The sequence below is a fragment of the Macrobrachium nipponense genome, chromosome 6, assembly GCF_015104395.2.
Source record: "Macrobrachium nipponense isolate FS-2020 chromosome 6, ASM1510439v2, whole genome shotgun sequence".
In the NCBI taxonomy this organism is placed as follows: domain Eukaryota; kingdom Metazoa; phylum Arthropoda; class Malacostraca; order Decapoda; family Palaemonidae; genus Macrobrachium; species Macrobrachium nipponense.
Window position 1 is genome coordinate 67618065 of NC_061108.1, and position 12693 is coordinate 67630757.

Sequence of the window (12693 nt, forward strand, 5' to 3'; positions counted from 1 at the left end):
CACATTTTACATGTAAATAGCCTAATTCGTTCCAAGCCCTACAAAAACACCCCAGTAAATTTTATAATAAAGCTAAATTGACCAATAAACAATGAAATACAACAAGTTGGACCATTCAATACCTAACTTAAACTACATATACTATTAATATGTACTACATACCTGTAAATAAAGTGTATTAGTGTACATGGTATACAAGAAATACTGTACGTACATACATACGCATGTAGTAAAATGTGGAACCTTACCTTTCGAGTGAGGCGATCTCCGAAAGTGGTGACAGAGGAGGAGGACAAATGGCAGAAAACTTGAACACTTAACTTTACGAAACACATTAAAAAATGTCAGGAAACATTAACACTAAACTTTACGAAACACATTAACAATGACACAAAACGTTAACACTTAACTTTACAAAAAACTTATAATCAAATTTCTTTTTTGTTGTTCTTTGTTTGATTTTTACATTTTTTTTTTTACTTTTTTATACTTTACATTTTTTTTTTTTTTACAAAATTTCAATTCTTCACCACCGAATGGATGCCAGTCCGTTTACGGAATTTATCAAACCACCCCCGAGAAGCCTTGAAGTCTGGGGTTGCCGTCGATGTCCCTTCTCCTCCGTCGTCTTCGGCCTGGGCAATTAAATCGCCGAAAATAGCGCTGGCCTTCTGGCAGATTGCCGTCTCGGTTATTGTACCGCCAGCGATTTCTTTGTCCTCAATCCATAGAAGAAGCAGGCTCTCCATCTCATCATGCACGTGGCTCCTCTTGTTGGACAAAACAGTCACGCCCTTAGAAGGTGTAGCTGCTTTGATGGCTTCCTTCTGCTTAAGGATGGTGCCTATCGTTGATGAATTTAGGCCGTATTCCTTAGCAATCACACTCAACCGCATGCCAGCTTCATACTTCTTGATAATCTCCATTTTTGTCTCCATAGAAAGCATCCCCTTCTTTCCGTGAACTTCAGCAACTTTCTTGGGACACATGATTATGCTGTACGTAATTAAGTTATGTAGTATACTAATTAAGTTCTCACACAACATGATAAATTAGTACAACGAAATCACTAACACAAATTTACGTTAACAAACGAAATCGTATATGTGAACGAATGAATTCCGCGTGTATGATAACGCTGGTGCGAAGCAGTGGCCGAAGAAGAACGCCTTTACATAGAGCACGATGGGAGAGATGCTGACCAATAGGAGAGCAGGATCTTATGGTGGTGACTAGCATCAGGAATCAATGGGAGAGTGGGAGGATGGTGGCGAGTCTACTCAGTTGGCGGCGCGCGAGTTTTAAAATTGTTCTTGGCGGTCCGGGCGAATCTTGGGACTTTACAACAACCTTTCGTAACCTGAATTATTTTTGTATGTAGAGCCAAAAAAATCTTCATATTTGCTTTCGCAACTTGAAATTTTCGTAAGCTGGGACTTTTGTATGTCGAGGTACCACTGTACTTGAAGTAAATACAGGCAGTCCCCGGGTTATGACGGGGGTTCTGTTCTTGAGACACGTACCTCGAAAATTGGGTGCATTGAAAACTATCTAAACTGCATTCTTATTACATTTTTCATCAAAAAACCTTCAAATATTGATTATTTTGCATTTTTTGTGTCATATTTCTTCTGCCAGATCAGCGTTGTAGGCGTCGTAACCCTGGAAATAATTTCTGATGAATATAATTTCAATGCGCCTTAACCTCGGAACGTCGTAAGCCGAAACCATCGTAACCCGGGGACTGCCTGTACATGAATTTTGTAATTCGGGTATGTTTTGAGACTTAAAAAAATGATATTAGCAATATAATTTTTGGAGTCAATGACCTTAACAGCTGTGACACCAAGTAGTCAACCCCTGAGATTTGTGGGGCGTTGGGACCACAAACCTAATAGTAATAACAATATAGCCATACTTGTTCAGTGTTACAAAAATGGTTAAACATCCATCTGCCTACATAATTATTTACATGTGGCAGTAAAGAAACACAGACTTGGTTTTTTCTTCTTTACTTAAAAAACGATATATATATAATGGATACAGACACACAACGATCCTTTGGTGGAGAGGTAATAATCTCCTACAGGGCTTGACTTCAACTAACTACACATACTCCCCACTCTCCAAGAGAACATCTTAAATAATCATTGACAATCAACAACAAGTAATATACAAACTCAACTAGTCATAAACGGTCATTTACACCTCTTCCTTAATAACCCACAACAACAGAAATACCTTTATACATAAACTGTCCAATTAAACCCAAACTTAAAAAAATGATATTAGCAATATAATTTTTGGAGTCAATGACCTTAACAGCTGTGACACCAGGTAGTCAACCCCTGAGATTTGTGGGGCGTTGGGACCACAAACCTAATAGTAATAACAATATAGCCATACTTGTTCAGTGTTACAAAAATGGTTAAACATCCATCTGCCTACATAATTATTTACATGTGGCAGTAAAGAAACACAGACTTGGTTTTTTCTTCTTTACTTAAAAAATGATATATATATAATGGATACAGACACACAACGATCCTTTGGTGGAGAGGTAATAATCTCCTACAGGGCTTGACTTCAACTAACTACACATACTCCCCACTCTCCAAGAGAACATCTTAAATAATCATTGACAATCAACAACAAGTAATATACAAACTCAACTAGTCATAAACGGTCATTTACACCTCTTCCTTAATAACCCACAACAACAGAAATACCTTTATACATAAACTGTCCAATTAAACCCAAACCGTAATTAACAGTTTCAAACAATAATCATACACTCCCCCCTGAATTACATTCACATATATTACAAACTCTAGCTCTTCTAACTCTTGTTGAATGTCTTGAAATCGCGTTGCACTCAGCAACAGTGCCTGAATCTTCCTCTTCCCCCTCATCTTCATGAACAGGAAGCTGTATAAGAAGCTCCTCATCCTCAGCATCAGTAGTTTCCTCACTCAATATCAATCCTTGTGAAGAACACGAACGAAGATCTCTAACATGGCGTGAAACTCCATTGACTTCAACAGCTTGTTCTGACAAAACTCTCGTAACCTTGCCTCTTTCAAATTGCATATTGCATCGCATGTTGGATGGTTTTACCCACACCTCATCACCTACTTTGTAGGGGCCACTCACTGCCACTTTGTTTATTGAGCATGGATCCACTCCTCGGACCCTCACAGGGTAAGAATACAGCATACTGACAGGGGCAGTCGTTGAGTCGCAGTCATCACGAGGCATCAAATTATACAGATATACAGCCTCTGCAATGCTACAGCCTTTCCTTGCAGCAATGACTTTAACAGTTCGATGGCATCTCTCAGCTATACCATTTCCTGATGGAACATAAGAACATCTAAAATTAAGATGCACGCACCACTTTTTTGCAAAGTCAGCAAATAGTTTGCTGCGAAAAGCAGTGTCATTGTCAGTTAACAGTTCCTCCGGCGCTCCTCGTTCATAGAACACTGTCTCAAGTTGCCCGATGATGCTCTCACTGGTCTGAAAATGGAGCCGACGCCAGATGGCAAATCGAGATGGTCCACAATCAATGAGAGTAAGATACGGCCGTCCATCATAGTGAGTAATATCCATGCCAACTCTCTGCCACACTCTATCCACTTCCAGACTACCCTTCTGCCACTTCACTGGGGCCGGGTCTATTGACTGGCATGCCTCACAGCATTTGACAACAGCCTGTACTTGCCGCCTGGTAACTCCTGGATGGACTTTCTTCACAAAATAGAGAGTTCTTCTCACACCTGGGTGACCAGCAGCATGATGGATCTCCTTAATTCCATCACTAATGGCAGGGACAACAGAAGCACACACAAGTTTTGCATCTTGGTGACATGAACCAAGGTCCCTCAGCCAGCGCTGAGGTATACGTGTCAAACTGTCCGCTTTATTATTGGCAGAAGACACAAGTGTAATAGACAGCTGGAGGTCACACTCTTCTATCAATGACAAGACTATTCCTAGTCTTCTTCTGATGAGCATTTCACTTGCAGCCTTAGTCTTCAATCTGCTTTTTCCTAAAAGTCCATCTGAAATCCATCTATGCACAGTAGATGAGTCAGTCATTAATTCCATCTTTTGTATCTTCCAAGCCAGTGCAAGATTCAATCCTTTAATGACTGCATCTAGCTCAGCCATATTGATGTGGCAAGAGTCGTCTTTCCGCAACCAGCTGGCATCTTCCACAATGGAACCATTTACTTCCACTGCAACACCAAGCACAAGAGAACTAGCATCCACCCAGATCTTGAATTTGTCACCGGTGACATTCCACTGTCCTCTCACAGGGTCATCCTTCTTAACCTTCTCCAGGGGTTCCTGCAAACACATTTTGATGTAATCATCATTAATGACGTCGTCCCATCCTTCAGTGACTTTATTGACTCTTCTCTTGATGAATGCTACCGCCACTCGCAGCCATCCACAAACAGGGTAATGGCCCAACAGTCTACCACAGTATGAGAACACTGCTCGCCGAGTCAATTGTCTTGGTGCATCGCCCAGGTCATTGTCCCTTTTCCAAAAAAGACTCTCCTGCTCCCCCCAAACTCTCAGGCCCAATGCTCGAGTCCCTTCAGCAAGTCTTTGGTGTGGCTTACTTACTAGCCCAAAATTTCTAAGATGCTCCTCTACACGGCTGGCCTTAACAATATCTTCATTCACCAAGATGTCATCAATATAAGCTGATGTTCCTTTTCTTACAATTGGGTCCTGAAGGAGAACACAGTTTAAAACAGATTTCATTACCATCAGAGCAATATTCAAGCCAAACCCCAGTCGAGTCAGGCAATACCTCTGGCCTTTGAAATATACAGTCTGGTATGGCCACAGAGACTCATGGATTCTTATTTGCAGGTAAGCTTTAGCCAAGTCTACTACAGATACATTCACTCCTTGCCTGCGCCACTCACGTAGTTTGTCTGAGCACACATCCGAGTCTGCTGTAAATGCATCAATGTACGTATTCAGTTCTCTGAAGTCCAGTACAGGCCGCACCTTCTTTTTATTTTGCTGTACAACAGCCATGAGGGGAATAAGCCCCTTAGCTGGTCCATATTTATTCTCATCATAAGGAAGCAGCCAGCCATCATTCACCCATCTTTGTAGCTCTGATTCATACAGGTCCTTTGCCTCCTGAGGTACAGAATATGCCTTTACTCCATTCTCCAGGACGCCAGGCTCCTTGCCCTCAGACCATTTCCATGTAGCTGTCCAACATTTAATCACAGGATCATAAATTGCACTAAAATCACGCTCATCCACCCCCACCTTCACATCAGCAGCTGCAGAAAAAAAGAGCGTCTTCCATTCCAAATCTTACACCACCCTGGGTATCGACAGTGACTCCTCCTAGAGCCCTCACACCATCCATGCCGAGAAGAAATTTAAAACCGAGGGGCATTAGAGTAGTTACACATACAGAAATGCTGGCAGTAGCTCCATTACTGAGCTGCAAGTGCACGACGCCCATTCCTTCACACACCCATTCTTGCCCACTCACAGTTATCATGCTAACTGCACACTTGTTCCATGCCTTACAGCATGAGACATGAGCGATGCTTTGAGAACACCCAGTGTCTACTAACACGCAACACTGAAGACCCTCTACACTCAAAACAGTACTTGGCAGCACCTTACTCGGTGGGTTTGGGGAGAGGAGGCTGGCGCTGATGCCTCCTCTCCTTGCTCGTTTCCCGGACAAGCTGACGCAATGTGCCCCATTCCACCACACCGATAGCACTTTACCCTTCTCCGAAATCGACCATTTACTCTGTTGCGAGCAAGACAGTCCCTGGCAAAGTGATTTGGTCCAAGGCATACATGACATTTCTGAACTGTTGTTTCTACTGGCACAGAACCCAAGCTTCCTGTGGCGCCAAAACATGTTTTCACTGAAACAGAAGGAAGGTCATCTTGCAGAACTGCCCCTGCCCGAGCCAAAATCTGTTCCAGATCGAGGGCCTCCATGCGAGACCCGGCTCTCAACAGCTGACGAACTCTCTCTGGAAGTCCAGCTACAAAAGCACATGCAAGAGCTTTTTCAGAAATTCCTCCAAACAGGGATCCGAGTAGACGTAGCTCAGCTATGTAGACATCCGGTGCCTCTCCACTGTGCAACTTCCTACTGACAAACTGTTCATAGGCTACATAGGGATCAACAGCAAACGCAGCCAACAATGCTTCTTTCACCTTGTCAACCTTCTTCCTATCTGGTGTGGGTAACTGTAAGTACACTGCAAAGGCACCACCTGTAAGCCGCAGAGGAATCACACTGGCCGCGTCATCAACTTTCCAAAGCTTGCAAACCAGCTCCAACTTCTCCAGCCGCTCCATAACACATTGTGCGTTTCTGCCATCATACTCAGGGATCAGTTTCAAGTCGAAGTTACTCTCCATACTGCCTAGATAGCTTGTGGCAGTAAAGAAACACAGACTTGGTTTTTTCTTCTTTACTTAAAAAATGATATACAGTGGACCCCCCGTATTCGCGTTCTCCGGATTCGCGGACTCACTGATTCGCGGATTTTTCTTTGGAACCTATCTAGAAATTATTCGCGGAAGGACTCGCCCATTCGCAGGTTTCTCTGTGGAACATATACATAATTATTCGCGGTCATCCCCGGCTATTCGCGGATGCGAATTTTTATGTGTTTACTATTCGTTCAAGGACATTTCATAATGATATGGTTATTCTGTTTATTAGACATTCCTTATAAATCTTGATGTAATGAATTGAATAAAAATATCGTAGGTATAAATTGGTGAGCAACATAATATGAAATAAAGCATAACAGAGTGAGTTTGGCAACTGAGAAAATAAACAATCGTATACGTACAGCCATCTCTCTCTCTCTCTCTCTCTCCTCTCTCTCTCTCTCTCTCTCTCTCTCTCTCTCTCTCTCTCTCTCTCTCTCTCACACACACACACACAAAATGATAGATAGGAAACAATAACAGAATATGTATTGCTTGAATACGATATGGCAACAAAGTTTTGGTCTGACTGAAGTGTAGAGTTACTTTGACACTGACTTACATGTCATTCCTGGTCATCTCACAGCCACGGATAGACATCAACTTCACAGCCGAGAAAGGAAATTGTATACAAAATAAATATTTTCCAGATGAAAAAGCAATTGGAGGGCCTATGTTATCCCATAAAAAAAAAAACTCTCGCTTGGATAACTGTAAGATGTAGAAAAGAGAGAGAGATCAAGGGCAGGGCAGATGTAGGAAGGAGATTTAAGCAGTACCTGGAAATGAAAAACAACCCCTATACTAATCTTATAATTATAGCCTTAGGGTTTGTCTCAAAGACATTCAAAGGTGTCACACATGTGACAGTTGTTGTTTTTGTAAAATTGGCGTCAGGGCAGATTTTTAAGCACCACTGTGTTAATATATTATTAATAATTTGTTCATTACCTTCGATAACACGCCAAATTTCACGTTAGATAATCATAAAAATCTCTAGGATTGCGCAACCGCACAAATTGGAAAACAATAGTGCTAGATTAAATCTGAAAACTCCAGATCTAGCGTGAAATGCTGTAGTTTAGCAACACTGCCATTGAACTTACATAAATACGTATTGGGTCAATTGGGTACGCATTGTGCAGGCAGTACATTTTATGAAATTTTTTAAGATGATTTCTAATTATGATATGTATGTACGTACGTACATAAATTGTTTTAGGATGATAATAAAAGTATGCAGACCATATCTAAAGTACGTAAGACAATGATTATATACATATTTGTAGCAGGGTACGTATTTTTCTGTCTGCGGCATGCAGTACGTACATGTACGTGTATTTTTCATACGTACATAATGAGTATATTTTCGTGACAAAATAAATTTTTATGATGAAAAAAGCTTTATTAATTTTCAAATATTACAGTTCTGTAATACTTTCATGTAAACACAGCAAAATGTCGGTAACAAAGTCGGGTTTTCTTAAAAGATGCTCTACCCAAGCCAACTTTCCGCAGATAAACAAATCTTATGATGCCGTGACGCCTTCTTTGAGCAGTACCCAAACGAAATGATATTTAAAACGCTATTGGCTGTTGTCTGCACAGCAGCCAATCCAGGAGCAGCATTCATTTTCCTTGTCGCTCATTGGTTGTACACTTGGTGTTGATTGGTTGAACCCTGGCCCCATTTCGCGGAGATGGAATTGTGGGTATCGCGCATCTAGTACCCAGCAGCCTCACTGCGCAGAAACTTACGGGTATACGCGAACGTTAAAGCAAAGCTCTTGTGCGTATCAGCAAATATCTGTGTGCATCGTACCGAAAATGGCCCCTAAAAAGCGCCCTGCTCCTTCTAAGGCTTCTGGCCAAGAAGTTAAAAGAAAGAAGACCGTAATGAAGCTTGACGAGAAGGTGAAACTTCTCGATATGTTGAAGGAGGGAAAAAGTTACGCTGCAGTCGGCCGCCATTTCAAAGTGAATGAGAGCACAGTTAGATATATAAAGAAAAAAGAAAATGAAATAAGAAAAAGTGTTAGTATGACATTCTATGGCACCGCAAAGCCTGTGTCCACAGTGAGAGACAAAACCATTGTGAAAATGGAATCTGCACTCGCGTTCTGGATAAAGGACTGCAGGAAGAACGTGCCCCTTGACTCCAACATCATACGCCAAAAAGCACGACAGATCTACCAGCAGCTATCAACTCCTACTGCTTCACAAGAGGAAGCCGAAGCCGAAGATGTGGAGGCACTGGAAGGCGATGAAGAAGGGACGTTGGAATTCTTGGGCTTTGGAGAACCAGCTCCTGAAGAGGAAGACGAAGAAGAAGAACCACAACCGGGACCGTCCTCAGCTCCCAAGGATTTCAGGCTAGCAAAGGATGGTTCCACCGGTTCCAGAAAAGGTTCCATCTAAAGTCTGTTTCCCTACATGGGGAAGCTGCATCTGCAGACAAAGAGGCAGCCGCAAAATATCCGCAGGCCTTCATGAAAATAATCCAGGAGAAAGGATATCGCCCAGAACAGGTGTTCAATATGGACGAAACTGGCCTGTTCTGGAAGAAAATGCCGTCCCGGACGTACCTTATGAAGGATGAAGCTAAAGCCTCCGGATTCAAGGCACAAAAGGACAGGGTGACCCTCCTGATGTGCGGGAATGCGGCTGGTTTCATGCTGAAACCAGGCCTCATTTACAAGGCTGCAAATCCCAGGGCACTCAAGAACAAGAACAAGGCGTTACTGCCCGTCTTCTGGATGCATAATCCCAAGGCCTGGATCACCAAAGTCCTGACGGAGTACTGGTTTCACCAGAGTTTCATTCCTCAAGTTAGGCAATACCTGGCCGATTTGGACATCAACTTCAAGGTCTTGCTGATAATGGACAACGCTGGTGGCCACCCTCTCGATCTTTATTCCAAAGGAGTCCAGCTTGAGTTCCTTCCTCCCAACACCACCTCTCTCCTCCAGCCTATGGATCAGGGCGTCATCCGTGCCTTCAAGGCACTCTACACCGGGAACTCCCTCCAGCACCTTGTTGATGCAATGGACCGTGACAGTGAATTTACGCTGAAAGATTATTGGCGTAAATTCACGATTGCCACGTGTCTGTCTGTCATTGACCGGTCGTTGAAGGACATGAAGAAGGAGACACTGAATGCCTGCTGGAGTAAGTTGTGGCCAGACTGTGTCCATAATTATACAGGCTTTTCTCCCCAGGAAATCCAGCATTCAGCCATTAATAAGGCAGTCCAGCTGGCAAAAATTCTTGGTGGTGAGGGCTTTGACGATATCACCGAGGAAGAAGTCGGCACCCTCATTGATGCCCACTCTGACCCCCTTACCGACCAGGACTTGGAAGAGCTGACGAAGTCTGCCAGCGAGGAAGAAGACACTCCAGGTTCAGGAGAGGATGAGGAGGAGGAGGAGGAGGAGGGCCTGACTTTGGAACGCCTGTCCCAAGTTAAAAAAATGGTAAACGACCTCCAGGAGTTTGTCGCAACATGGGATCCTTACATGGAGCGCTCCTTGAAGTTTTCTAATATTCTAGACACAGCACTGGAGCCCTATAATCAAGCTCTCACCACCATGAAGAAGCAACGGCAGCAGTTGCCAATCACAATGTTCATCACACGAACGAAGAAAGACCCTCCAAAGCCTCCCAAATCGCCTGAAGTAGTGCCTCTTGAATCGCCTGAAGAAGTGCCTCCCAAATCGCCTGAGTCACTGCCTCCCGAAGCGCCTCCTGAAGGTGAAGAGGCGCCCTCAGAGGATATGTAACTCCTCTGCTTAGCTGTGCAGTCATATCTTCATCGTCATTCATGGGACTGCACGGCTAATTCATCATCATCATCTTTAATCAACATTCATCACTGGTGAGTACCCGGTTTACATATGTTGTACTAGCGTAAAACAATTGTTTAATGTTCATACAAATTTTGTTCTTTCTCTCTATCGCTTCTGATTTCACATACATTTGTTTCCCTTGTAAAAAGAAAATGGATGTCTCAAATAGTAACAGTATGAAAGAAAACGTGCATGACTGAATACTTATGGGGGGACTGAATTATTTTCACCTACGTAACTAAGTCATGCAGTACGTACATAATACGTATGTACGTATTTATGAATAACCATAAAATGTAAGATTTACTTTAAAACAGTATTAATAATATTTCAAAGATTAATATGAACCATAATAGGATGTTTTATGTATATTTGATGAAGAGTGGTCCTTTTAGCTACTTTGGTGTTTGCATGTTAAGGATAGCTAAGTTTTCTGAGTATTTTTGGAGGGGGTTACAAACATTCGCGGATTCTAACTATTCGCGGGGGGGTCTGGTACGCATCCCCCGCGAATACGGGGGGACCACTGTATATATAATGGATACAGACACACAACGATCCTTTTGTGGAGAGGTAATAATCTCCTACAGGGCTTGACTTCAACTAACTACACATACTCCCCACTCTCCAAGAGAACATCTTAAATAATCATTGACAATCAACAACAAGTAATATACAAACTCAACTAGTCATAAACGGTCATTTACACCTCTTCCTTAATAACCCACAACAACAGAAATACCTTTATACATAAACTGTCCAATTAAAACCAAACTGTAATTAACAGTTTCAAACAATAATCATACATTACAAATGATTGACTGTCTGTATAATACAAAATGAGAGTACCATCTTTAGTTCCACAAATGACTGAGAAGAAATGAGCATAGCTTGTGATACTGTTGGTCATGAAATGGGGTTCAAATAAGACAGGTAAAATTGTATGAACAGATGATTTTCCCATCTGAAAGAAGACATAACACTTTCATGAATAACTCTCTAAGAAGTTTGCTTGTATATGAAGTCATATATTAATCTAAATGTGAAATAACTTACCTCCATAAAACATGAATCCAACAAACATACCCATCCTTTTTGGACAAGTGCCTCTAAATGAGATGAACTCAATATAACTTCAAGTGTCTTCCATGCTGCTTCAGACTCCTGTGGACTCAATTCTAATGCCTGCAACAAAAGTTAGCTTTTTAGGCTAATTATTGTAACATTAAAATACAGGTAAAAGTTACACAGCCTATATTGTAGTCAATGCCTGACAGAAGAGTTTACTAAAATGAAACAGTAACTTCTATATAGCCAAATGAGGCAGTAATTTCTCTATATACAAAAAAAATTTTATGGGTACAATGCTGTTAAGTCTGAATTATTCATATGCAGAACAAACCTTCACTTTAACAATAAGATAATCTTCTAGCGCCAGCTGGAAACCGGTTAAAAACAATCAAAGATTGTAATGCAAGGAATCTGTGGCATTTGGCAACAATGCATATACAAGGTAACGTAAAGACTGGTCACCGATCACGTCTGTATCCCGTGACGCATTTAGTCTTTCTTCGACCGCCTTGGAGTTTGGATGTTCGCATTTGCTTTCCTCCTGCTCAAGTCGGTTTCTTTGTTTTGCCCATGCTTTATTTATGCTTCTGAGTGTGTTATCATGGATTCAGCCAAGAAGACTAGGACCTGTCAACGCTTGTGTTCGGGAATCCAAGGATTTCCATGTTCCATGTTTTTAGCTCTTTCTCTGACTGACCCCCTTTCAACTTGCAGTAGGTGCTGTAAGAATTTTTGTAATACAGTGGACACCCCTAGTATTTGCGTTCTCCGGATTCGTGGATTTCTCTCGGGAACATTTCCCCCATTCTTCACAGAAATTTCGCCTATTTGCGGTATTTTTCTATGAGAAATATCCAGAAATTCCTGTTTTATTTTTTTTATCAATTACATCATAAAAAGGGATTTTGACGAAGGAAAAATCTATTTCTGGGCAAGGGTCCGTGTCGCCCAGTGAAATATATCCCTTCAGTTCATATTTCTAGGTAAATGATACTAACATTACCAGAGAAAAATAAAAGAGGGGGATGTCAGAGTATACTGACTCGCTCACCCTAAATAAAAAAAGGGTGTCGGTATGGTACTAGGGCGAGTGAGACCACTACCACGGACCTCTTGTCATTTAGAATTCTCCTCCACCAAAATCCCCCTCCCAGAGAGAGCTGGTGTACAGCCCGCGCCAGCAACTACTACTACTCATCCACCCACGCCGACAACAGCGCCTCTCGTGGTCATCCTTGACATTAGAAAACCAAGCTTGGGCACAAGG

General features: G+C 42.1%; 1 protein-coding gene across 1 annotated transcript in view; it reads right to left on the bottom strand.

The window, feature by feature from the left end:
• LOC135216548 (uncharacterized) overlaps window positions 1–12693 on the bottom strand; it is a 260185-nt gene that overhangs the window by 195438 nt on the left and 52054 nt on the right. Inside the window, exon 3 of the mRNA XM_064251923.1 lies at window positions 11412–11540. Coding sequence (XP_064107993.1) covers window positions 11412–11417 — 6 coding nt within the window. The 5' untranslated portion in view covers window positions 11418–11540. The remainder of the gene's footprint in view (window positions 1–11411; window positions 11541–12693) is intronic.